The sequence below is a fragment of the Bufo gargarizans genome, chromosome 1, assembly GCF_014858855.1.
Source record: "Bufo gargarizans isolate SCDJY-AF-19 chromosome 1, ASM1485885v1, whole genome shotgun sequence".
NCBI lineage: Eukaryota > Metazoa > Chordata > Amphibia > Anura > Bufonidae > Bufo > Bufo gargarizans.
The window spans coordinates 50,739,611-50,767,334 of record NC_058080.1 but is presented as its reverse complement, the minus strand read 5'-3'; the positions used below and the strand labels follow the sequence as shown (position 1 = coordinate 50,767,334).

The following is a 27,724-nucleotide window of genomic DNA, read 5'->3' as shown; positions in this document are numbered from 1 at the left end:
ACACTATGGAGGGACAAGACGCGGGACATTAAGCGGCGCCATCACAAATGCATCTTGTGCTGCAAGAAATAAGCCCCCTGTGGGGAAGCAATAACCGGGGCTGGCCTCCCACGTGACCACAGTGAGGAGCGGCTGTCACTCCCAGGCCAAGCAGCAGAGGGATGCTGCAGGCGGAGAAGGCCTGTCAGTGGTCTGCGGCCTGGGCAAAAACCGCATCAGCCTGCCCGCCGGCTCTGAGCTGCGGCTTCTCTGCAGGACGGAGACCATTTCACCTCACATTGAGGCGCTCGGGCGCGCGCACCTCTCCCCGCCTCCCGGGCGCAGCTGCGCATGCGTGGACGAGGCTAGGGCACCGGCCGCGCGCTTGGAGGCCGTGGACGCGCCTAGTGAGAGCGGTCGGGCAGGAGGAGAACGGTAACGGGGCCATGCCAAGCGGCGCGCGCGGCTGTACGGTGTGAACTGGAGCCAGAGGCGGCGGCATCATGTCCCAGAGGAGAGGAACCCGCTACCAGAGCTGCTCCCCCGCTGCCAGGTAGGTGCCAGCCTCATTGTGTGTATACTGCAAGGCCTGGAGGAGCACAGGTCCCAGCATGCCCCATTGGCACCTCAGGAGCTTTTGGTGTCGGGGCCTGTTGTCATAGAGAGACGTCTCCATGGCAACCGACCCGACCAATAAGAGAATCATGGCGCACGCCAATGGGAAAAAAACGATGGCGATTCGTAATGTTCCGCGTTTATTGTGGCGGTTTTACCGATTGTGGACACCATTGATGGCGAAGGAGCGCACGATGGCCATTCTAGCCTAGATTGTTCCCATATCTTATGACGGGATGGTTACTATGGTAACGGTGTCACTACACTGTGACACTGACGAAAAATACCCGCTGTGCGTATACATTGTGTTGTCGGTCTGTAGTCGGGTTTTGTTGTCAGGTAAGTTGTCACTGTCGGTCTCGTTGCTATGGCGATGACCCTGGTGAACAATCCGGTTGTCAGGTCCAGTACCCCCCCAACACGAGAGCGTTACAATCGCCGCAGCGTCCTCCGGATCTGATCGCAGGGACTGGACGCGCCGTCATGAGCTGTGCACCAACCCCTGTAAAACCCATATACGTATATAAGACCGATGCTTGATGTCAGTGAATAGAAACCTCCTTAGTCAGCCTGACTTAGGGGCTGTGTCACTTCAGCAGAAATCATTTATCATGTAGATACAATAAATACAAAGCTCTTACTAATGTACTGTGATTCTCCATATTGCTTCCTTTGCTGGCTGGATTCATTTTTCCATCACATTATACACTGCTCGTTTCCATGGTTACAGACCACCCTGCAATCCAGCAGTGGTGGTCGTGCTTGCAGACTATAGGAAAAAGCATCGGCCTCTCTGGTGACCGGGACCGTGGGAGCGCGCATAGGCTGTGCTGTTTCCTATTCAAGCACGACCACTGCTGATGGATTGCAGGGTGGTCGTAACCATGGAAACGAACAATGTATAATGTGATGGAAAAATGAAAGGAAGCAATATGGACAATCACAATACATTAGTAAGTGCCTCGTATTAATCTTTCTCTACATGATGAATGCTATTTGCTGGAGGGAGACGTCCATATTGGGTGCTATTACTACGATATTGCCTAACTTTATATTTTTTTGCAAAACTGCAGTTTTTGTTTCCAACATTTGGGGTCATTACAGCCTAAAACTTCCCCTCTGCGATTTGACCGCACCATATAAATGCCCTCTATGGCTGCGATCCCATTCCCTGCCTGTGAGGTGTCTCTCAAGGAAGAGAAGAGTCTCGGCAGCGCCACCTAGTGGACGTGGCCCCTGTGAGGTAAGATCCGACTCTCCAACAAGCCTTGGATATAGCCAGGCCACAGATCCGACAGCTGTTTTAGGTGGCTTGCCCCTCAGATCTTCACTCATAGGGAGCCACTTCCAGTAGGTGGCGCTGGTGAGACGGTTCTCCTTCTCGGGAGACCCCTCTTTGGATATTTGCTTCCCGTAGAGCATTGCCCATAAGTCTCCGTCCCGGGGCGCCCTCCCGGCGAGTCTCCGTCCCGGGGCGCACTGCCGGCGAGTCTCCGTCCCGGGGCGCCCTCCCGGCGAGTCTCCGTCCCGGGGCGCCCTCCCGGCGAGTCTCCGTCCCGGGGCGCCCTCCCGGCGAGTCTCCGTCCCGGGGCGCCCTCCCGGCGAGTCTCCGTCCCGGGGCGCCCTCCCGGCGAGTCTCCGTCCCGGGGCGCACTGCCGGCGAGTCTCCGTCCCGGGGCGCCCTCCCGGCGAGTCTCCGTCCCGGGGCGCACTGCCGGCGAGTCTCCGTACCATACCGTGGACGGGCACAGTTCTTTCATGGGAGTGAGGCGCATACGAATGGCACACGGAAGGGATCCAGATCTGGCGGATCCGTGGTTTGCAGAAGGTAATAACGGACCGGCGCGTGCATGAAGCGGAGCGTAGCGGGCTCACGTAGGCCGAAAGGGCCCAGAAGGAAAATGCAGTGTGAAAGCAGAAACCTATAGAGGTATCCAGACATAAACCCGCCATACGCCTGTGTTTGCTGGGACAGTACTGCCGTATAGGTGGCGGTGGAGCCTTGTCCTGGGCCTCAGCCTTGTTGTGGACGGGAAGCTTGGATACGAGGGGGTGGGGGTGGGGAGGAAGTCATCAATTAACGGGATGTGAGCGCTGAGCTCACTGCGTCCTCCCCTCCCCCGCCTCTGGAGGAATCTCACTGACCCGGATCATGTCACTGCTATTGGCTGGTGGTCAGAGAGTCCCCTGACAGGAGGAGTTATAGGGGGATTTCCAGTGATCTCACTGCCCCCCATAACAAGAAGCTCAGTGTTCTGATATGTATTCTCCAGGCACGGCTGTGTGACTGTGTACAGATGAAGCAGAGCTGAGCGAGTTGTGTGCCGACAACAATAGTAGATCTTCTATTTTATTTGTATTTTTTGCGGGCTGCGGAATGGAGGCGAACAGTACACGGAGAGCTGTCCGCATCTTTTGCGGCCCCGTTGAAGTGGATGTGTCCGCGTCCGATCTGCAAAAATCACGGATTGAATGCGGAAAAATAATGCGTTCATCTGCATAAACCCTTACATGTAGGATGAAAGTCAGCCAAAGCACTGGTCCTAGTTGGATCAGTGATCTCCCAGTGTGTGGGGGGCGTCCCAGCCCTCTCTTGTAATGTTCTAGTGGGAGTAATAGAGGAATAGCACAACATAGAGTCATAGGGGTACTTTCACACTTGCGGCAGGACGGATCCGACAGGCTATTCACCCTGTCGGATCCGTCCTGCCGCCATGCCGCCGGACCGCTGCTCTGTCTCCATTGACTATAATGGGGACGGAGAGGCGCTCCGGCGCAGTACGGCAGTTCGCGGTCAGAGGCCGCCGGACTAAGAAGTCGGACATGCAGAACTTTTAGTCCGGCTGCCTTTCGCCGTGCACCGCCGTACTGCGCCGGAGCGCCACCCCCGTCCCCATTATTCAATGGGGACGGAGTGGCGGTCCGGCGGCATGGCGGAAGGACGGATCCGACAGGGTGAACAGCCTGTCGGATCCGTCCTGTCGCAAGTGTGAAAGTAGCCTAAGAATAGAGGTTCCAGGATTGTTATTCCTTGGGGAAGGCCAGGAGTCAGTGAGACAGACGTGTCAGGAGGGGAGACTGTAGGGCAGGGCTGGCCAACCTGCGGCTCTCCAGCTGTTGCAAAACTGCAACTCCCAGCATGCCCAGACAGCCTATAGCTATCAGCCTACAGCAGGGCATGATGGGAAATGTAGTTTTACAACAGCTAGAGAGCCACAGGTTGGCCAGCCCTGCTAGGGGTTCTCAGCCTCTGGATGTTCACTGACAGCAAGCAGGAGTCTTTAACATGGTAAGGAATCTGGGAAAGTTAGCGGATGACTGGTGTAAATCCATTGGGCAGCGCGCCAGGTAGTGCCTCACCTGTGTACTCATTACCGCACCCTGTCATTTCCAGCAGTGATTACGGCGATCTCCTTTACCTTTATGACGTGTCATAATTGAGTGTAATTACGTAGTGCAGCAACCGGCGGTCGGTCACACGGGCCCATGGAAGACGGGCCCACGTTGACTTTTGGCGTACAAGGCTACAATTTAGGCCACGCCCCCTGTCCAGCTAAACCACACCCCTAAATTACAGAAATGCGCGATGCAGCATTTTGCTTCAAAGTTGCGAGCAGAATCCGTAGTGAATCTGAGCCATTGTTTTGTGCCTCAGGACGGGTCAGTGGAGGTCCTGATGGCCCCACTACTACGTCCTGACATTTGCCTTATAGGGGCTGGAGCTCCGGGCTCCACATCCAGAATCTGTCTGCCTGCTGCCACCACTAGGGGGAGCTCACTGCCCCATGTCCAGAGAATACACAGAGGCACATTTCATGCTCACTCTCTGCTGTGGTTAAAGCAGTGTTTCCCAACCAGTGTGCCTCTAGCTGTTGCAAAACTACAACTCCCAGCATGCCCAGACAGCATTTGGCTGTGCGGGCATGCTGGGAGTTGTAGTTTTCTAGCAGCTGGAGGCACACTGGTTGGGAAACACTGGGTTAAAGGGATTGTCCAGAAACCCTCTTGTCCTGCAGCAGGGAGGTCCTCACCTCCTGGCCAGGTTGGAGAGCAGTTACCAAGAGCGTCTCTCTCTGTGGAGGACCAATCATGTGTAATACCTAATTCCCCCTGTGGTGGCGCTGCAGGGAAATTGAAGGAGATTTATCAATGTGGCATAAAAAGTCACAGATTATGGTGGCTGCCAAATTTGTGCCAAAATGTGAAACTTTTTGAGCTTCTCGACATTTTTTTAAAAGGAGCAGGGCATAGCGGGTGGGGGCGGAGCCTCCCGCCAAACTGGCCTAAACTGTGCCAGCTCCTAGGCGGTGAACAGGTTTTGGCACATGGATTAGATTTCTGGCCTCTTATTCCAGCGCAGTCGCCAGTGTAGTAACCGCCGGACAGCGCTGGGCTCATGTACACGACCGCGCGCCCTGTATCACCGATGCCGACCCATTCACTTGAACGGAAGGTGTGGTGCCAAACGGAGGCACAGATCGGAGCTCCTCCGTGGGGTTTCTGTTTGTGCTTCTGCATCGCCTAAAAGTAGTGCATGTAGTAGTGCGGGTCGTGGGCCCGTGTCTGCAGGAGCCATGTTTGGATTAACATGCGGATTCGCCATCACAGTAAATGGGGAAGATCTGCGTGCGTTTCTGGCGCAGGATCCGTGCCAGAAAGCCATTGTACGAACGTTCCCTTAGAGCATGTTCCGATGGAGGGTTTTCCCGAATCTGCGCTGAGGCCGTGCCACAGTCCATGCGGCCGAGGCATGCAGCGCGGTCTTCAAGATATACAGGTCCATTTTTGGTGCGGTCACCGCGCAGACCCCCTTACTGTCAGGACTCCCCGCAGATCACCGGGGTCCAGCAGGGGGACACTTTGTCAATGGAGAACTGGGATGTAAGGGGTGTACTGTGATGTACGTGGACCACGAGGGAGAAGACGGAGGGGATCGGGTAACTACAGGAGCGGGTCTCAACGAGGGGAGCAGACCGGCGGACACACGGCGCTGCGCTGGAGGGGGCCTACAGTTCATGGAGCTTTAGGTCGGCTGCCCTGGGTCCTAGAGATCCCGGCCTGTCATCAGAATACCCCGGCAGCAGCACTTGTTTGTTACAGTGTATCAGCAGAAGATGGTCTGAACAGTTGGAGCAGACCCTCAGCAGTGACCAGTATCGGACCACGTACACATGCCACTAATCTGTGGAAGGCATACATTGCCTGCTATGGGAGAGGGTTAACCCATTCTGCCGTGAATGTCCCAGTAAATGGATGCCACGTGCCCCTGTGTTTGGCCCGTGCACATGGCTTGCCTTGCTTCCTAATTCCCTGACAGCAAGCAGAGTTGAACAGATTTATTAAAGGGATTATCCTCCCCTAGAAGTGAATGGAGCGGTGGACTGACCTGATCACTACTCCTGTGTATAGAGAGGAGACCCCTCGTCCTCAGGGACATGGGGGGGGGGGGGGGGTCCTCTCACCAATATCTCCGGACTCTCCTGTAGCTTAGATGGGAATCTCCATCATATTCGGCAGCCGCCAGGGTTACAGAATGGGCCGACTGGACTATACACTGCTGTTTCTGTGACCCCATTGAAGTGAATGGGGAGAGCGTAGCCCACCCCGTATTTCCGTAATCCTGACCACCGCCTGGCGCAGGTATTCTAGTCTGTGACTGAGGTGGGAGCACTGGTTCTAGGCCCCGCTCCCTCCTGGAGACCACACTCTATTATTTGTGTGCATTGAAGGACTTTTTGTGCAAACTGCTTTCTTGAAGGGCTGTTTGATGCCATAATCTGGGGGATGTGAAGGTGTCTCTGGCACGGTGGTCCTGGTCCTTGAGGGGGCTGATAAGAAGACACCAGGATTAGTAATGGGGGTTGGGGCTCAGTGAAGTCCTTGATTTGAGGCTGTGTAATCCCAGAGGTGAGCGCCGCTAGGACGGTGTAATGTAATCTGGAGGTCCGGGGTGTCAGGAGCCATAGGTTCTCCTTCCCGGGGTGCAGTATATATGTACGCTGTGCTCTACCAGGTTCTTGGCTGCAGATTCTGGAGACTAATTAAGTCCCCTCGCCCGGCCTCATTCCAGCCGTGTCTTCTGCCCGTCCCTGGATGATTTAATTACATGCTAGATGAGCGCAGCGCTCCCCGCAGCAGTTTTCTCACCTCGATGAATCCCTTGAGGAATTATTCCCTGAGGCCTGAGCCGCGGTGATCTCTGTAGTCAGGCGCCTCGTGCTGACTCCTCCGTAAGATTTCATCTGGGATCGCCGCGTTACACCGTGGATATTGGGGGGTGGCTGCAGATCACCCCAATCCAAGAGGGGCTGATTGGTGGGATCCTCATCTACCCCTGCTGGTGACATGGCGGTTACAAGATAGTCACCGGAGATATATATATATATATATATATATATATATATATATATATATATATATATATATATATATATATATATAATCCCCCCCCCCGTTATTCGCCATTTATTGGCCTAAAGTGACAGCAGGTTCATAAAGCCACGGTAAGTGGCTCCTCCTAGACCAGTGACGTCCCGTCCATCGGTTACATTCTAGTGAATGGTATTGCAGCCCAGACCCAATCACCGCCACTACACAGCGTATGGCGCTCTGCTTAGTAAGCTATGAGGTCCCGGAGCACCACAACCTCTCCAAACAGTGCCAGGTGTCGGACCCCCACCTATCCTGAGGGTAGGCCATCAGTATAACTCCCGGGAGACCCCTTTCTATAGCCCCAGCCTATTCCACAGCACTTTACAAGTGGACGCATGGACTAATACAATCAGAGGTTATACAGCGAAAAGAAGAAAAAGCAAATCCAGAAAAGAGGAGTGAGGTCCCTGACGAGATTAGAGTGCCTGCTGAGTGCCATAGTCCGCCGGCGTCTTCAAGTGCAGGGAGTGGGGGGGATACTGCTGAATGAGGGGACCCGGGGCACAGGGTGGAGGTGTGGGTATAGCGGCTGGACAGATGGACGGCTGCTGCAGGGTCTGACGGGAGCCTCTTCATAGTGATATAGTGGATAACCCTGTCCTGGCACCACCGCTCAGCATCGTGGCTCGCACAGCGTGCCCTGCGCCATTCTTGTCACTTGCTGATAACAATCCTGTATTGTCCTGGACAACAGTATTGTATGTGTAGTGACGGCGCCGCGCTGTGGTGTCAGACTACGCCGGAATATTTCGGGCTGTGGCCGAGACCAATTTATTGACTAAAGACAAAAATAGTTAAAAGAGGGACAGTAATGTTTTCTGCCCCCTTCCCCGGTCCGAGGACCGTCTTGTAAAGGGATGGCATGTCTCCAGGTCCTAGCTCTGTGACCCCTGCTGATCGAGGGCCTCGCTGTGGTGGTCCCAGAGGGCAGACCCTCTCTAATCAATGATTTATAAGATGGGAGTACCCCTCTGCACAGGACAGGGCAGATAAGTGTGTGATGGTGGGACCTGCACTGTACGTTAGGGTCCCGTGCCCCCCTGTGAGCACTGCGCTCTCTTCATAGTCCATGGGACTGCTGGAGATGGCTGTGTACAGCGCTTGGCGGTCTCTAATGGAGTGGCAGTGCACATGATCGAACTGCCGATCTATTAATGCGAGGGCGCCCCGTTCTTGTGATGTGTGGGCGTCCCAGCGGTCCTACCCCCCCATTGTTCAGATACCTGTAAAAAACGTAAAAGATCAACTCTTTTGAAGGGGTTTTCCACAATTTTAATATTGATGAGCTATCCTCTGGATCTGATCGGTGGGTGTCCGACACCCGGGACCGCCGCTGATCAGCCGTAAGAAGGGAAGGCGCACGCAGCGTGCAGGTGCCGTCTCCCGTCTCTCTTCCTGCTTGGTGCTATGTCTATGGCAAAGCAGCGGTGCCGGGTATTGGACCCCCGCCGATCAGATACTGAGGACCTATCCTGAGGATAGAAGCCCGGAGACCCCCTTTAGTTCCCGACTGTCGGATCAGCCCAGACATCCCCCCCCCCCCCCCCTGCGAGCTCTGCGGCGGCGGCCATCTTTCCCTGTGCTGTGATCGGTGGTTTAGTCGCCTGCTATGTGTGTACATCCAGTGACAGAGTTCCCTTATATCTTCAGCTGCAGTCGTCTGAGGAAAATACAAGAAATCCTCTCAAAATCCAGCAAATCCTCTCCAGATGGCATCCTGTGTATCCTAGGTAAGGGGGCGAAATGAACGTTGTACCTGCTGGTATTGTAGAAGGGGGGGTACATGGGGTGGCACTGGGGTATGTGCCGATTGCTTGTGATAGCGGGGCTAGCGGGAGCATGGGTCCGCTATGTGTAGTGAGGCGATACAGGGTGGCTATGTGGGCTGCACCTCTTGTTTTGAGCCCCCGACCTCCATTGTCCTACCCTTGGTCTCCAGGAATTGACAGCCGCTACAATGAAGGATGCAGGGAGCTGGCCAATTACCTGCTCTTTGACTTGTACAGCCAGAGAAGCATGGAGTTTGAGAAGACGGCCTTTCCAGAAGAAGTTCTTGATGGTGAGACGACGGGAAGTCACTCGGGGGGGTCTCGTCTTTCTGGAGATGATTGTAGTGACCTTATCTTTGTGGATTCTTTCTTGCAGATGTCATAATCCTGATAAAGTCAGACGGCGTCCGCCTGTACTGTAATCCTGTGAACTACTCCTACCTGCTGCCGTACGTCAGCTGCTGGAGGAACCTGCATGTCCACTGTATGACCCCGAGCGAGGTATGAGGACTACCGTGGGCATGGAAGGCGGCCTACTTCTACTCTCCTGAAGAGCTGACAATTAGTTGCATGAAGGAGGTATTATTCAGCGTTCTGTTCTTTATTGTCCTCAGTATGAAGATGAAGAAGCAGCAGAAGAGTTTAAAATTGCAAGTTTTGTCAACATGGTGCGAGACTGCAGCCGCATCGGGATTCCTTACAGCTCCCAAGGTCAGCAGTAATACAGTCCAGCGTCCCTCTCAGGACTGTCCAGCTGGTGGTCCGGACAGAATAGAGTATCAGTACTATGAGTGAGCCAGCTTATACTGCCAGCACAGTGCATACCCGACTGCTGGGACCCCTACTGGAAAGAAGTTCATCATCTCTACAGAGACAACAGCCATGCTGTTCCCATTGAAGTCAATGGAAGTGGTGACCTCAGTCCACTGTCTGCTTCAGGCACAAAAGCTATTACTGATTGTTGGAGACCTGGGGGTCAGACCCCCACCGATCAGCTAAGGATAGGCTATCACTTAATAAAAGGTGGACAACCCCTTTAACTCCAACTCTGCCCTAGACCATGAGGTAGGCAGGCATTAACTGCTAGTGGACTTGACTCCCTTATATCCCCTAAAAAACCCTTTAATGTCTGCTTCTCTCTTGGTGTAGGGTAGTGGAGGGGTCAATGCTTGCCTGCCTATCAGTCTAGGGCAGTGAAGGGGTTATTGCCCACTTCCCTGCTGGTCTAGGGTAATGGAGGGGTTAGTACCCGCTTCCCAGGAAGTCTAGGATAGAGGAAGGGGTCAGGGAACCTTAAATGTGGTCTGAACACTGGTAGTTGATTTGCTGGGACTCCTGGGGCTATAACCCTGCATCCACAGTGTCACAATTTCCCCACGTCTCACCCTCAGGTCACCTGCAGACCTTCGACATGTTCATAGTGGAGAAGTGGCCGATCGTGCAGGCGTTTGCCTTAGAAGGCATCGGAGGCGGTGGTTTCTTCACAATGAAGTACGAGGTACGTGAGAGAGACCGAGGCTCCTGTTCCTTTAGCATTGTGGCACCGTGCTCGGCTGCTGACTGCCTCCCTCATAAACTTTCCATGTCCTCCTCTGTTCACTGTGTGTGGGTGGTAGGAGGGTGGGGACAACATGGACAGTTGGTGCTTTAGATCCAATGTTAGGAGGAGACGGAAGACTACTGTCCCCAGCCTCCTGCCGTCGGGGTAAGGCGTTGTGGTGTATTGTGGCCTGTTGTTCACCACCCCGGGTGGAGGCCGGTACTGACTAAGGCTGCGTTATGTGCCATGCTCATAGCATAGGTGTCACGTCCCTGTATGTCTTACAGCTAATGGACGTGAGCGAGTCTCTGTGGAAGGTGTACAGCATCATGGACCCCGTGTCACTAGAGGCACTGCTAATGGAGGTACGTTTGGTTTCTACATTCATAGAACATTCCTTTTTAACAAAAACCCAAGAAATATTAGTTCTTACATTTTTATAAATGATGTTTGTCCTTGGCGACGATGTTTTCTAGACTCGCGTACCAGCAGCCCTTCGTGTTATTGTCAGGTTAAAGGGGTACTCCAGAAGTTTAGCATTGATGATCTATCTTCAGGAGAGGCTGTCCGTATCAGATCGGTGCGGATCCGTCCATTGTATGGTAAATGCAAAGCTGCAGACATTGAAGTGAATGGGAGCAGCGCTGCAGATACCGCACGATGGACGCGGCTGCGTAGTTCCCGCAACGGTGCTGCTCTGAAACGGCTGATCAGCAGGGATGCGAGATGTTGGATCTCCGCCAGATATGAGGATAGGCAATCAGTATTACAATCCTGAAATATCCCTTTAAAACAGCATCTCTAGGGTATAATTCTAGTGGTAAGATGTTACCGTTGTCTCTTATTTTCTTCTACATTTCTGGGGCGTCACACGTGGCATCCATTCACATTCCCCCCAAAACATATGAAGTAAAGTTCTGAAAGTGACGAGACAAATTCCTGCCGTTCTCTACCCGCTTATTACACCTGGCAGTATGGATGGAATCTAGTCAGTTACAGCCATGTGATGTGCCATTACTGCCTCTGTCCGGCATGCTTGTCATCTGCACATTAGTCAGGTATCTGGACATCCATCATCATGTGTAAATACCGGTTGCACATGGTCTGATTTATGGGCAGGCGTGGATGTGCATGGGGAATCAGATATGTCCCGTGACCTTTGTTGGCAAAAACTAAAAAATGTCCTGTGTCCTTAATGCATAAATTATATTCCTCACGTTGTACTTATTCAGAGTTACGGCATGTGTTCTACTCCAGAGCTGAAATCACAGTGCTGCTGGTTTTCATTGGAACTAGTCAGTTATTCTCCGGGGAGATCATTTTAAATAGAAATTGGGGCAGAAATAAGAAATGGTGCGCACTCACTTTAATAATTCCTTGCTGCTTCGCTCCTCCTTTACTTCCGCTTCTCAGACTCAAGGCGCCAAAAACGGCTTGACCTGCCAGATCAGCCAATCGCCAGCTGCGCCGGTGAGCCGCCTCAGCCAGTGATTGGGCAGGCCACGTCGTTGCCAGCGTGCTGAGCCAGAGACGAGGTAGTGGGCAGCACAGGGCACCAGAGTAGCGGCAGGGGGCGGTGAGTGCACACCGTTTGTTGTTTTGCCCTGTGTAACCTCACCGAATACCCCGTTAATAACTGTTATAACAGGTTTGAGGAGCTCCTATGATACAGTAGATTTCCTTACATCAGATGCAGTGGTGCACAGACCAGGTTATAGGTCACCAAGCTCTGTGCAGACACTGAACCAGCAGGGAATGCCCGGAGATGTATAGGAAGACTGTCTGCTGCGGTGTTCAGTGTGGGACTAACCCCTCTGGGTTTTCCTATAGGATCTGGTAACATTTCAGCACCAGTGGAGCGGCTTCCTGTCAAACTTTGAGACTGAAATTCCTTTCCTCCTGGAGTTGTCGGAGTCACAGGCGGGGGAGGTAAGTGGTTATCTCGCGTATTAGATGTTTTATAGTCCTGCACTTCTCAATGAGCAATCCCTTTAAGATTGGGGCTTCAAGCATAAGGTTGGGCTACATACGACTGCAAAAGAAACATACCATAGCCGGCTCTATTCGATTTTATATATATTAAATTTTTTCGTGCTAAGTTATTGCTTCCTACAAGAATTATTCACCTGCACAGAGGCCCACCATGGCAGAAGACAAGGGGGGGGATTGATAATCAACCTGCGCCTGAAAAGTCGCAAACATGCATTGAAAAAAAATAAGAAAAAATGCAAGTGGTATTTTTACGCCACCCTGCCCCTTTTCAAAAAAAGGGGCGTGGCAAAGGCAGGAATGAGGCGTGGCCACCCGCATCGACAGATTTATCTGGCGTACATGAGCACAGAAATCTACGACTGCGCAGAACTGCTGTAGACTTCTTTTTAGGCGCACGGACTGTCGGAGAATAAGCCTAATTTAAAACAAAGCCCGCTCCTAGTAACTTAGGCGTGTCCTCCAGCAGTGCAGGAGATGTCAAGGCCGACGCAGAAAACGTCATTCCTGGCGCACCGGTTTTGTGAAACCTCCCCCTAACGGTCCCACAGGCTACATACACATACAGACGCTTGGGCATGAGACCTTTCGCGTAGTTCTGTGACTATCTGATGATGCGCAGGATTTAACAATTTGCCACCTGGTTCCTCCTGTTGTATCGACAAGTTATTTTTATGCTTTGTTGCACAGGATTATTATAGTGTGTGAAGGTTATTAAGATGTGACTCATCTGAAGCATCATTGTAGTGAATCGATTACCTGATAGTAAATGATATGAATTCTTATAAGACTGTGTCATCTCTTATTATCCTGCAGCCGTTCAGGAGTTACTTCACCCACGGGATGCTCTCCAGCCATATCGCAGATAACAGGTTTGTGTGTCTCATTTTTGGAATTCTCTGTCTTTCTGAACCATCTCTGTTATTATCATTCCTAAGTTATATGCTGAGGGCTCCGGGTGGAGGAAACAGTTACTGTACTACAAGAATACCTCTGTGTACAATAATGTTATCACTGTAGTACTGCCCCATGTACAAGACTGGAACTACTGGATCACTGTTTCCTAAGTACAAGATTATGACTACTATAATACTGCCTCCTATGTACAAGAATATAACTACTATAATACTGCTCCTATGTACAAGAATATAACTACTATAATACTGCCTCCTATGTACAAGAATATAACTACTATAATACTGCTCCTATGTACAAGAATATAACTACTATAATACTGCTCCTATGTACAAGAATATAACTACTATAATACTGCTCCTATGTACAAGAATATAACTACTATAATACTACTCCTATGTATAAGAATATAACTACTATAATACTGCCTCCTATATACAAGAATATAACTACTATAATACTGCTCCTATGTACAAGAATATAACTACTATAATACTGCTCCTATGTACAAGAATATAACTACTATAATACTGCTCCTATGTACAAGAATATAACTACTATAATACTGCTCCTATGTACAAGAATATAACTACTATAATACTGCCTCCTATATACAGGAATATAACTACTATAATACTGCTCCTATGTACAAGAATATAACTACTATAATACTGCTCCTATGTACAAGAATATAACTACTATAATACTGCTCCTATGTACAAGAATATAACTACTATAATACTGCCTCCTATGTACAGGAATATAACTACTATAATACTGCCTCCTATGTACAAGAATATAACTGCTATAATACTGCTCCTATGTACAAGAATATAACAAAACAATAGCAAAAGACAGGTGCACTCTGCAGTCTCACTAAACCCTCAAACTGATTTTAAAATTGAGAGATTAGTCAACATGTCCTACGGTGTAGAACATGTCTAAGCCCGAGCACCACGCCAAGGTTTCTCAAGTAGCTCGGGACCTAACGCTCTCCTACCTGAGCCGAATGGGCAAATACCAGGAGCCAGTGGGCAAATTACAGGAGCATGAGGCCGACTCACAAACAGCTCACCAGTTACCTCCAGCATGTAACCATGCTTGCAATGGGAGGAGGGAGGAGTCTGTGAGTCCCACTCAAGACTGGCTGATATGGCCCAGGCCTCACAGGTGCACCTAAATGTGGCCTGTAGGTGGAAAACAGGCACATTTAAATTGGAGTTTATATACCTCCAGGAATCTATATATACAAACTAAAAAGACAGGGTGGCATTAGCAGGAGGTGCTCAAACCCACATGCAGTTGTGCATATATACAGGGGAGCAAATCCTGCACTTGTGGCCCGTTGCTAATGGCGATCCCCAGCAAAATGCATACGGTGGAGGATGCCCGCGGCGAACCATAAGTACCACAATGGACATCTCACACATGGTAACAAGTGCGGATGTCATAATCAATATAACAATATAACAAAACAATAGCAAAAGACAGGTGCACTCTGCAGTCTCACTAAACCCTCAAACTGATTTTAAAATTGAGAGATTAGTCAACATGTCCTACGGTGTAGAACATGTCTAAGCCCGAGCACCACGCCAAGGTTTCTCAAGTAGCTCGGGTAAGTCATGCTCCTGTAATTTGCCCACTGGCTCCTGGTATTTGCCCATACGGCTCAGGTAGGAGAGCGTTAGGTCCCGAGCTACTTGAGAAACCTTGGCGTGGTGCTCGGGCTTAGACATGTTCTACACCGTAGGACATGTTTACTAATCTCTCAATTTTAAAATCAGTTTGAGGGTTTAGTGAGACTGCAGAGTGCACCTGTCTTTTGCTATTGTTTTGTTATATTGTTATATTGATTATGACATCCGCACTTGTTACCATGTGTGAGATGTCCATTGTGGTACTTGTGGTTCGCCGCGGGCATCCTCCACCGTATGCATTTTGCTGGGGATCGCCATTAGCAACGGGCCACAAGTGCAGGATTTGCTCCCCTGTATATATGCACAACTGCATGTGGGTTTGAGCACCTCCTGCTAATGCCACCTTGTCTTTTTAGTTTGTATATACAGGAATATAACTACTATAATACTGCTCCTATGTACAAGAATATAACTACTAGAATACTGCTCCTATGTACAAGAATATAACTACTATAATACTGCATCCTATGTACAAGAATATAACTGCTATAATACTGCTCCTATGTACAAGAATATAACTACTATAATACTGCCTCCTATGTACAAGAATATAACTACTATAATACTGCTCCTATGTACAAGAATATAACTACTATAATACTGCCTCCTATGTACAAGAATATAACTACTATAATACTGCTCCTATGTACAAGAATATAACTACTATAATACTGCCTCCTATGTACAAGAATATATCTACTATAATACTGCTCCTACATACAAGAATATAACTACTATAATACTGCTCCTATGTACAAGAATATAACTACTATAATACTGCCTGCTATGTACAAGAATATAACTACTATAATACGGCTCCTATGTACAAGAATATAACTACTATAATACTGCCTCCTATGTACAAGAATATAACTACTATAATACTGCTCCTATGTACAAGCATATATCTACTATAATACTGCCTCCTATGTACAAGAATATATCTACTATAATACTGCTCCTACGTACAATAATATAACTACTATAATACTGCTCCTATGTACAAGAATATAACTACTATAATACTGCCTGCTATGTACAAGAATATAACTACTATAATACTGCTCCTATGTACAAGAATATAACTACTATAATACTGCCTCCTATGTACAAGAATATAACTACTTTAATACTGCTCCTATGTACAAGAATATAACTACTATAATACTGCCTCCTATGTACAAGAATATAACTACTATAATACTGCTCCTATGTACAAGCATATATCTACTATAATACTGCCTCCTATGTACAAGAATATATCTACTATAATACTGCTCCTACATACAAGAATATAACTACTATAATACTGCTCCTATGTACAAGAATATAACTACTATAATACTGCCTGCTATGTACAAGAATATAACTACTATAATACGGCTCCTATGTACAAGAATATAACTACTATAATACTGCCTCCTATGTACAAGAATATAACTACTATAATACTGCTCCTATGTACAAGCATATATCTACTATAATACTGCCTCCTATGTACAAGAATATATCTACTATAATACTGCTCCTACGTACAATAATATAACTACTATAATACTGCTCCTATGTACAAGAATATAACTACTATAATACTGCCCCCTATGTACAAGAATATAACTACTATAATACTGCCTCCTATGTACAAGAATATATCTACTATAATACTGCTCCTACGTACAATAATATAACTACTATAATACTGCTCCTATGTACAAGAATATAACTACTATAATACGGCTCCTATGTACAAGAATATAACTACTATAATACTGCTCCTATGTACAAGAATATAACTACTATAATACTGCTCCTATATACAGGAATATAACTACTATAATACTGCTCCTATATACAGGAATATAACTACTATAATACTGCTCCTATGTACAAGAATATAACTACTATAATACTGCCTCCTATGTACAAGAATATAGCTACTATAATACTGCTCCTATGTACAAGACTATAACTACTATAATACCGCTCCTATGTACAAGAATATAACTACTATAATACTGCTCCTATATACAAGAATATAACTTACTATAATACTGCTCCTATGTACAAGAATATAACTACTATAATACTGCTCCTATGTACAAGAATATAACTTACTATAATACTGCTCCTATGTACAAGAATATAACTACTATAATACTGCTCCTATGTACACGAATATAACTACTATAATACTGCCTCCTATGTACAAGAATATAACTACTATAATACTGCTCCTATGTACAAGAATATAACTACTATAATACTGCTCCTATGTACAAGGATATAACTACTATAATACTGCCTCCTATGTACAAGAATATAACTACTATAATACTGCCTCCTATGTACAAGAATATAACTACTATTATGTACAAGAATATAACTCACTTAAAGAACCACTCCCAGAAAAAAAAAAAAATTCTGACCTGTTAGGAAAGTACATGATGTAAACTGCAGTGAAAGAAATCTTCTTACCAGTGACTGTATTTGTGAGTTATAACCTCCCTTCTGATCCTCAGGTGTGTTGTGACCAGCACTCTAATCTCTAACTGAAACCAGACAGGAAGTCAGTTACTTCTATTTTTATTTCTATGACACGGACATGGAGGCTCCTATAGGAATACATAGAGAAACTGACTTCCTGTCCACACATACGATGTATGACACAGCTGAGGATCAGAAGGGAGGTTATCACTCACAAATACAGTTACTGGTAAGAAGATTTCCTTCACTGCAGTTTACATAATGCACCTTTCTAACAGCTCAGAGTATAATTGGATTTTTCTACTTACCGTAAAATCCTTTTCTCGTTCAATTCATTGGTGGACACAGCACCATGGGTCTACGCCCAGCTACCACTAGGAGGCGACACTAGATATAAAAAAGGTTGGCTCCGCCCAGGTGGGCTGTACCCTCTCCACAGACACTAGGCTAATCAGTTTGTACCAATAGATGTAGGAGAGAGAAACAAAAGCGAAGAACCAACATGTCCGGGACCAGGTAAGGAAAGAAGAACAACAGCCCGGTGACAGAAAGAGAAATGAAAACAATGGGTGGGAATGGGATCTGTGTCCCCCCCAATGAATTGAACGAGAAAGGGATTTTACGGTAAGTACAAAAATCCAATTTTCTCGTTAATGTCATTGGGGGCACAGCACCATTTAGACGTCCCAAAGCAGTCCCCGAGGGTGGGAAGGAAATCTCATGCAAAAAGTTGGGCGCACAGGTGCAGGAGAACTCTGTGACCCAACAGGACCAGGAGAGGCCATAGCATGATATGGTTGGTAGAAAAATAATGAAGTGAGCCGAGAGGCTCCAGGACCAGGAAGGGTCCAAAGAAAGAAATTATGGGAGACCGCCAGTATCCCAAGGACAAGTGCCTGGGAGAAAAGGCCATATGCAAGAAAGGAACAATGGGAAACGCCCAGCTCCACCCAAGGTGGGAAAAATAAAGAAGCTAGAGGATAGGGAGCAGGGCTGGACGTCCTGCGCAAGAACAGAGAGTTGAACAAGTGCGCACTAGAGAGCCAGAGGAAGGAAGAAACAGAGAGCAGCACAACCGGAAGGCGTCTGTTGGTAATGGCCTAGCGCTCTGCATATAGAAGGATGATCCAGGAGGAGGATCTATAAGAGGACAGACCCAACAAGAAAAGTTAGACTATGAGGGAACCTGGCAGGAGAGAAAATGCCTGGGAAATAGACAGGAGCAGTCCTGAACCAAGGAAAAAACTTCCTGGAGACAAGCTAAAGAAAGACCCTGTGGACCACCGCTCAGCAAAAGGAAGGCGATTCCATAAGGCCTGGAAGCAAAAGAACCCGACCAGTAAGTGGACCCAGCAAGGAAAAACTCCAAATTGTCTCAAACCAAAAACATGGCCTGTCCGTGGCAAGCACCATGTGGATGCTAGGGTAGAGAGGACACAAGGAAGCACTGGAGGCTGAACGGTTGAGAGAGAGAATAGCAAAGATTCGCCATGGGAAGGGAGCAAGCCTCCTTCCACTGCAAGGCAGGTGGGGAAAAAAGAGAAACACCCTAGGAGAAGGTGGACACCCCATCCTGCCAGAGAAAGCAGTCAACCTCTGGGGGAGGAGGGGGGCCTCGGTAATGGCCAGGAAAAAGGAAGGTAAAGACATGGTTTCCACACAAAGAAGGCGAGCGAGAATCGAGCTTCAGAAAAACTGGAACAAAATATCATTGTGAAATGTAAGACTAGAGAAATCGCTGGCCTCGTGAAGTCGCAGGCCTTGGTAATACAAGTGGAGACACACTCGTCCGAGAGATATTGGAGTAGAAGAGAGAGGACTCTAAACAGCCTAAGGAGGAACAGTTCTCAAATCGAGGGAAAGCTCTATCCCAGAAGTGGCCAATATGAATGTAAATTTCAAACTGGAGCAACAAACCCCCAGGTACCAGGACCTGAACCTGGGGAGACGGGAAGAGAGGTTAGAATCTCAAGAGGGAAACAAGCCTGTGGGGATCTAGGAGGGAAAAGAACTAAACCGGGCCCAAAGAAGCATCTGTCATACAGAGCATGTGCGGTCAGAGATGCCGTGAGTAGCTTCCCCAGAGGGAACCGGCCAGCTAGATGGTGTAAGAATCATTGGGGCAGGGACTCCAAGCAGGATTACCCAGTCAGAGGGTCAAGTAGGGTCCACAGAACTGGGCCACATGAGGACAATAATTGATCAGATTATCAAAAGAAAATGTAATAACCATTGGGAAAAAAAAAACATCAGCCATGGTTAAGGTACTTTCACACTTGCGGCAGAGGATTCCTGCCAGATCCGGCAATTCGGACACAAACGGATGCATTTGTGAGATGGATCCGGATGCGTCTAACAAATGGATTGCAATACCAGATCCGTCTTTCCGGTTGTCATCCGTGGATGGCAGGGAAATCTGAAAACTGATGCGGCCTTGTCACAGCCGGAGCCAGGGACTAAAGTAGATGCCGCAGCCGAAAATGAAGCACCCTAAGCGGGCGGACACCACGGGACCTGGAGAGGGGAGGAGGGAATGCCCTGGGGGGAGGGAAGGGGGGGTTCATTGCGACCCCCATATAGAGAGAGAATGAGCCACACAGAGATCCTGGTTGCCAGGAAAAAGGCCGGAACTGGTGAGGCCTAGTCCAGGCACAAGCCAGGGACTAGAGTAATTAGAAGTCCGAGGAAGGAAGGGAGGGGACCCGATGGAGTATGGATGAATGGGAGGGAAGGAATCCCTAACTAGGGCAGGGAGCATACTCGCCATCTGGCGTCTTCAGGCGCCGCATGGTCACCCCTTCGGTAAACTCTCACTAGAGTTGGATTACCGGTACTCCACTGCAGATGCAGTAATAGGGGAATCGGTGACCAGTCAGGTACCGAGGTAAGCACCCGCAGGGGCTGCTACTAAAGTGGATTGCCACTATGAAGACCCCCTGCTGCAGGATAAAACCTGTACCTGTAAAGTAAAAAATAGAAAAAATAAAATAAAAAAGCAAAAATAATAGCAGCAAGACCTGGAGGAGAAGAGCAGGTTGTCTGCCTCCTATGGACACTAGACCAAAACTGATTAGTCTAGTGTTTGTGGAGAGGGTACAGCCCACCTGGGCGGAGCCAACCTTTTTCATATCTAGTGTCGCCTCCTAGTGGTAGCTGGGCGTATACCCATGGTGCCGTGTCCACCAATGACATTAACGAGAAAAACTTTTTGTAGGAGCGCTCCTTCAATAATATTGTTGCAGTCCATAGTCATGGTGTGCTGTTTTGATTAGAGGGTATTAAGCTGGGATTGCAGGCTGCAGAATGCAGTGAACGGCTTCCTCTGGATTTGTCTTCCATTGTTATCCCAGATGTGGTCTTGTTCCTGTTATTCCCTTTGTGCCTCTATAAGTCCAACAATCTGAATTAGTGAGAGGCATCTATTTGGTCTTTTCTAATTGTCTGATCTTCATGTAGTCCTTGTAGGCAGCCATTTGTACTGTTCGGCAGTCACTCCACCAAAGAGAACCTGAAACCTGGCAACTTTATATTCCCATCCGAAGGTCACCTGGTCAGGAACACGGGGCCTGGAGGCAGCACAGCCAAACACCTGGTAAGGAGCAAGCAATCTGTAATGTTCCATAGCCAGTTACACTGCATAGCAACCGAGGCACATTATTTCTCTTGTACTGAGTTACATCCTGTATTATACTCCAGAGCTGCACTCACTATTCTGCTGGTGCAGTCACTGTGTACATACATTACATTACTTATCCTGTACTGATCCTGAGTTACATCCTGTATTATACTCCAGAGCTGCACTCACTATTCTGCTGGTGCAGTCACTGTGTACATACATTACATTACCTATCCTGTACTGATCCTGAGTTACATCATGTATTATACTCCAGAGCTGCACTCACTATTCTGCTGGTGCAGTCACTGTGTACATACATTACATATCCTGTACTGATCCTGAGTTACATCCTGTATTATACTCCAGAGCTGCACTCACTATTCTGCTGGTGCAGTCACTGTGTACATACATACATTACTTATCCTGTACTGATCCTGAGTTACATCCTGTATTATACTCCAGAGCTGCACTCACTGTTCTGCTGGTGCAGTCACTGTGCACATACATTACATTACTTATCCTGTACTGATCCTGAGTTACATCTTGTAATATACCTCAGAGCTGCACTCACTATTCTGCTGGTGGAGTCACTGTGTACATACATTACATTACTTATCCTGTACTGATCCTCAGTTACATCCTGTATTATACTCCAGAGCTGCACTCACTATTCTGCTGGTGCAGTCACTGTGTACATACATTACTTGTCCTGTACTGATCCTGAGTTACATCCTGTATTATACTCCAGAGCTGCACTCACTATTCTGCTGGTGCAGTCACTGTGTACATACATTACTTGTCCTGTACTGATCCTCAGTTACATCCTGTATTATACTCCAGAGCTGCACTCACTATTCTGCTGGTGCAGTCACTGTGTACATACATTACATTACTAATCCTGTACTGATCCTCAGTTACATCCTGTATTATACTACAGAGCTGCTCTTACTAGTGTTTTGCAGCAGCAGAATAGCGAGTGCAGCTCTGGAGTATAATACAACTTGCTGAGCATCCTGTTTGACATGCAGTTCTGTCACACTTGGACATTAGTGATGTGTGTGCTGTATACATCCCCCCTCTGACAGGACATGCTGCTGTGATTCTGGCCTGTCAGTGCCGGCTCTGGTAATTACACGTTCTGTATGTGATGACTTCAGGAGTGAATATTCCTTGTGTAGACGGCAATGCTGTCCTTGTGTGTATGTGTACTGTATATACTGTGTGTGTGTGTAATATATATATATACTCAGATCTCATTTGTATTTACAGGTGGCACAGTGCGTCTCTGCAAAGGGGCCCTTAGCCTGTTCCAGGACTTACTTTTTTGGGGCCACCCATGTTCCATATTTGGGTAGGTTCACTCTTGGCATTGCGGACTGTTAGTTGTTCAGGACTTCCTCCCACTTCTATACCATTAATGAGGGGGAAGCCCCTCTTACACTGTCCAGCGGGCATCTCTCAGGGCAGCCTACATGTAGCCACTGAGCTGCGTCCCCGGTGTCATGGCCGTCTTTCTGCACGGTCTGTGGCTTGTATAAACTGTGCTGCCGACCACAGAGCTTTGTGCCATTTCCCTCCCAGGGTAGGTTACCAGCACATTACCTTGGTAGTGACCTGGGTACTATTGGAAGGGGCGCTCTGCCCAGTCCTGACCCACAAATACCCAGCTATCAGTATCACCCTATCGAAAAGCATTGATTCATCCGGACTCACAAGACAAATGTCTTCATGACTTTCCCTTCTCTTTTATTTTAGGTTGTGACAATGAGACTCACAAGAAAAATGAGCAAATGTGAGTATCCCTGTCATGGAGTATCTGTAATTAGTGTAGTGCTGTAAGCATGGGGGCCCCCACTGCACCCACCGTGGATAAAGCTTCCACACCCATCAAGGGGGCCCCCACTGCACCGACTGGGGATAAAGCTTCCACACCCATCAAGGGGGCCCCCACTGCACCCACCGTGGATAAAGCTTTCACACCCATCAAGGGGGCCCCCACTGCACCCACCGTGGATAAAGCTTTCACACCCATCAAGGGGGCCCCCACTGCACTGACCGTGGATAAAGCTTCCACACCCATCAAGGGGGCCCCCACTGCACCCACCGTGGATAAAGCTTTCACACCCATCAAGGGGGCCCCCACTGCACCCACCGTGGATAAAGCTTTCACACCCATCAAGGGGGCCCCCACTGCACTGACCGTGGATAAAGCTTCCACACCCATCAAGGGGGCCCCCACTGCACTGACCGTGGATAAAGCTTCCACACCCATCAAGGGGGCCCCCACTGCACCGACTGTGGATAAAGCATCCACACCCATAAAGGAGGGGGCCCCCACTGCACCGACTGTGAATAAAGCTTCCACACCCATCAAGGGGGCCCCCACTGCACTGACCGTGGATAAAGCTTCCACACCCATCAAGGGGGCCCCCACTGCACCGACTGTGGATAAAGCATCCACACCCATCAAGGGGGGCTCCCACTGCACCGACTGTGGATAAAGCATCCACACCCATAAAGGAGGGGGCCCCCACTGCACCGACTGTGGATAAAGCTTCCACACCCATCAAGGGGGCCCCCACTGCACTGACCATGGATAAAGCATCCACACCCATCAAGGGGGGCCCCCACTGCACCCACCGTGGATAAAGCTTTCACACCCATAAAGGAGGGGGCCCCCACTGCACCGACTGTGGATAAAGCATCCACACCCATAAAGGAGGGGGCCCCCACTGCACCGACTGTGGATAAAGCTTCCACACCCATCAAGGGGGCCCCCACTGCACTGACCACGGATAAAGCTTCCACACCCATCAAGGGGGCCCCCACTGCACTGACCACGGATAAAGCATCCACACCCATCAAGGGGGCCCCCACTGCACTGACCATGGATAAAGCATCCACACCCATCAAGGGGGCCCCCACTGCACTGACCATGGATAAAGATTCCCCACTGATCAAGGGGGCCCCCACTGCACCGACTGTGGATAAAGCTTCCACACCCATCAAGGGGGGGCCCCCATCGCACTGACCACGGATAAAGCCTCCACACCCATCCCGGATTTTGCTGTATGCTCTGAGTTGGCTTCCTCTTATGTCCTATACATTTTTCCAGCTGGACACAGCATAGGGAATACGCTCCTGATGTCTGCAGTACTGAACTGCTGGCACCTGGAGCAAGGACCTGGTCTGAGCACTCTCCAAAGGATAAGTTCCTGCGTCCTGCCTCTCCGTTCATTCTCTGTGGGGCTAGAGATAGCCAAGTGCTGTACTGGGCTATTTCCAGTGGCCCCATAAAAAAATGAAGGGAGTCGCAGGGTGCATGCTCCACTCTTGATGGAGTACATGAAGACGGGGGAACGGAGCCCCACATTCTCAGGATTAGAGGGGGTCCCAATGGTCCAAACGTCCCACTGTCCACCGATCAGTTAGTTATCCGATATCCTAAATTGAAAACTTGGCACATCCCCTTTAGGGCAGTCTATTGTAATAAGCAGTACTAGAGTAAGTGAGTAAGAAGTCCCAGGAAGGAGCGCCTCCTGCTGGGGAGGATCCAGCAGCACTGAAATCACTGGCATATCCAGTAACATTCTGCTTTGGAAACATGTATTCAGCTAGGGTTGGGTGATATCAAAAATATTCTCACGATAACAATATTAGGAAATTTATCGTGATAACGATATATATCGCGATAAATACCCTTTTAAAAGAAAAAAACACTTGGGGCAACAAGGAGACGTTATACTGTATGGGGGCAGCCACAAGGAGACATTATACCGTATAGAGGCAGCCACAAGGAGACGTTATACTGTATGGGGGCAGCCACAAGGAGACGTTATACTGTATGGGGGCAGCCGCAAGGAGACGTTATACTGTATGGGGGCAGCCGCAAGGAGACGTTATACTGTATGGGGGCAGCCACAAGGAGACGTTATACTGTATGGGGGCAGCCGCAAGGAGACGTTATACTGTATGGGGGCAGCCGCAAGGAGACGTTATACTGTATGGGGGCAGCCACAAGGAGACGTTATACTGTATGGGGGCAGCCACAAGGAGACGTTATGCCGTATGGGGGCAGCCGCAAGGAGACGTTATACTGTATGGGGGCAGCCACAAGGAGACGTTATACTGTATGGGGGCAGCCACAAGGAGACGTTATACTGTATGGGGGCAGCCACAAGGAGACGTTATACTGTATGGGGGCAGCCACAAGGAGACATTATACCGTATAGAGGCAGCCACAAGGAGACGTTATACTGTATGGGGGCAGCCACAAGGAGACATTATACTGAATGGGGGCAGCCACAAGGAGACATTATACCGTATAGAGGCAGCCACAAGGAGACGTTATACTGTATGGGGGCAGCCACAAGGAGACATTATACCGTATAGAGCAGGGGTGCACAACCTGCGGCCCGGGGGCCACATGCGGCCCTTGATACCATTCTGTGCGGCCCCCAACCATCTGGTAACAGACATGTATGCCTATGTCTTGTGGCTGCTCATATGTAGTTTTCAGGTATTTCTCCCATTAGAGGGGAGTACTGGAAGTGTAACTAGACATTAATGGTATATAATGTGTGTTCAATATGCCATAAGTACAATATTTCAGTTGTTAATACACCTTTAAATTTTCATTTCGGCCCTCGTCATTGGTTTAGTCTGGCAATGTGGCCCCCAACCAGGAAACGTTGTGCACCCCTGGTATAGAGGCAGCCACAAGGAGACGTTACACTGTATGGGGGCAGCCACAAGGAGATGTTATACTGTATGGGGGCAGCCACAAGGAGATGTTATATCTTCTTGTTGGTCATGTCATATATAGGGGAGGGACTCGTGAGGACTCGTGGTGACTCATTCCCTGATGCCTGCTATTTCAGTGTGCAGTAGTGCGGTGCAGCTTGCAGGCAGTAAGGGGTAGGCCAGAGTCAGACAGGGCCACAGTAGAAGACATCCATGGTCACCGTCATAGACGGACATTACACCTTTATTCACTTGGGTTGGGGCCGGCTGTAACATATATTAGGGTCTCTCTCTCCACTTGCAGGCGAAGTTGTGAACTCTGTAGGGGTCGGACTCGGAGTAACTTGAAAGACTTTTCTGCCACTCGCTCCTGTACTAGAGTAAGTGAGTAAGAAGTCCCAGGAAGGAGCGCCTCCTGCTGGGGAGGATCCAGCAGCACTGAAATCACGGACATATCAAGTAACATTCTGCTTTAGAAACATGTATTCAGCTAGGGTTGGGCGATATCAAAAATATTCTCACGATAACAATATTAGGAAATTTATCGCGATAAATACCCTTTTAAAAGAAAAAACACTTGGGGCAACAAGGAGACATTACTGAATGGGGGCAATCACAAGGAGACGTTATACTGTATGGGGGCAGCCACAAGGAGACGTTATACTGTATGGGGGCAACAAGGAGACATTACTAAATGGGGGCAATCACAAGGAGACGTTATACTGTATGGGGGCAGCCACAAGGAGACGTTATACTGTATAGGGGCAGCCACAAGGAGACGTTATACTGTATGGGGGCAGCCACAAGGAGACGTTATACTGTATGGGGGCAGCCACAAGGAGACGTTATACTGTATGGGGGCAACAAGGAGACGTTATGCTGTATGGGGGCAGCCACAAGGAGACGTTATGCTGTATGGGGGCAGCCACAAGGAGACGTTATGCTGTATGGGGGCAGCCACAAGGAGACGTTATGCTGTATGGGGGCCGCCACAAGGAGACGTTATGCTGTATGGGGGCCGCCACAAGGAGACGTTATGCTGTATGGGGGCAGCCACAAGGAGACGTTATACTGTATGGGGGCAGCCACAAGGAGACGTTATACTGTATGGGGGCAGCCACAAGGAGACGTTATACTGTATGGGGGCAACAAGGAGACGTTATGCTGTATGGGGGCAGCCACAAGGAGACGTTATGCTGTATGGGGGCAGCCACAAGGAGACGTTATGCTGTATGGGGGCAGCCACAAGGAGACGTTATGCTGTATGGGGGCCGCCACAAGGAGACGTTATGCTGTATGGGGGGCCGCCACAAGGAGACGTTATGCTGTATGGGGGCAGCCACAAGGAGACGTTATGCTGTATGGGGGCAGCCACAAGGAGACGTTATGCTGTATGGGGGCAGCCACAAGGAGACGTTATGCTGTATGGGGGCAGCCACAAGGAGACGTTATGCTGTATGGGGGCAGCCACAAGGAGACGTTATGCTGTATGGGGGCAGCCACAAGGAGACGTTATGCTGTATGGGGGCAGCCACAAGGAGACGTTATGCTGTATGGGGGCAGCCACAAGGAGACGTTATGCTGTATGGGGGCAGCCACAAGGAGACGTTATGCTGTATGGGGGCAGCCACAAGGAGACGTTATGCTGTATGGGGGCAGCCACAAGGAGACGTTATGCTGTATGGGGGCAGCCACAAGGAGACGTTATGCTGTATGGGGGCAGCCACAAGGAGACGTTATGCTGTATGGGGGCAGCCACAAGGAGACGTTATGCTGTATGGGGGCAGCCACAAGGAGACGTTATGCTGTATGGGGGCAGCCACAAGGAGACGTTATGCTGTATGGGGGCAGCCACAAGGAGACGTTATGCCGTATGGGGGCAGCCACAAGGAGACGTTATGCCGTATGGGGGCAGCCACAAGGAGACGTTATGCCGTATGGGGGC

At 49.2% G+C, this 27,724-nt stretch overlaps 1 protein-coding gene across 1 annotated transcript in view; it reads left to right on the top strand.

Moving 5' to 3' along the window:
• Nucleotides 1-378: 378 nt before the first annotated feature.
• The window catches only part of DNAAF9 (dynein axonemal assembly factor 9), a 64,693-nt gene continuing 37,347 nt past the window's right edge, over nt 379-27,724 (top strand). Inside the window, exons 1-12 of the mRNA XM_044295402.1 lie at nt 379-532; nt 8,677-8,756; nt 8,966-9,085; nt 9,172-9,296; nt 9,410-9,506; nt 10,187-10,293; nt 10,623-10,700; nt 12,166-12,264; nt 13,141-13,196; nt 20,877-21,012; nt 22,306-22,387; nt 22,792-22,828. Of these exons, the coding sequence (XP_044151337.1) occupies nt 483-532; nt 8,677-8,756; nt 8,966-9,085; nt 9,172-9,296; nt 9,410-9,506; nt 10,187-10,293; nt 10,623-10,700; nt 12,166-12,264; nt 13,141-13,196; nt 20,877-21,012; nt 22,306-22,387; nt 22,792-22,828 (1,067 nt within the window). The 5' untranslated portion in view covers nt 379-482. The remainder of the gene's footprint in view (nt 533-8,676; nt 8,757-8,965; nt 9,086-9,171; nt 9,297-9,409; nt 9,507-10,186; nt 10,294-10,622; nt 10,701-12,165; nt 12,265-13,140; nt 13,197-20,876; nt 21,013-22,305; nt 22,388-22,791; nt 22,829-27,724) is intronic.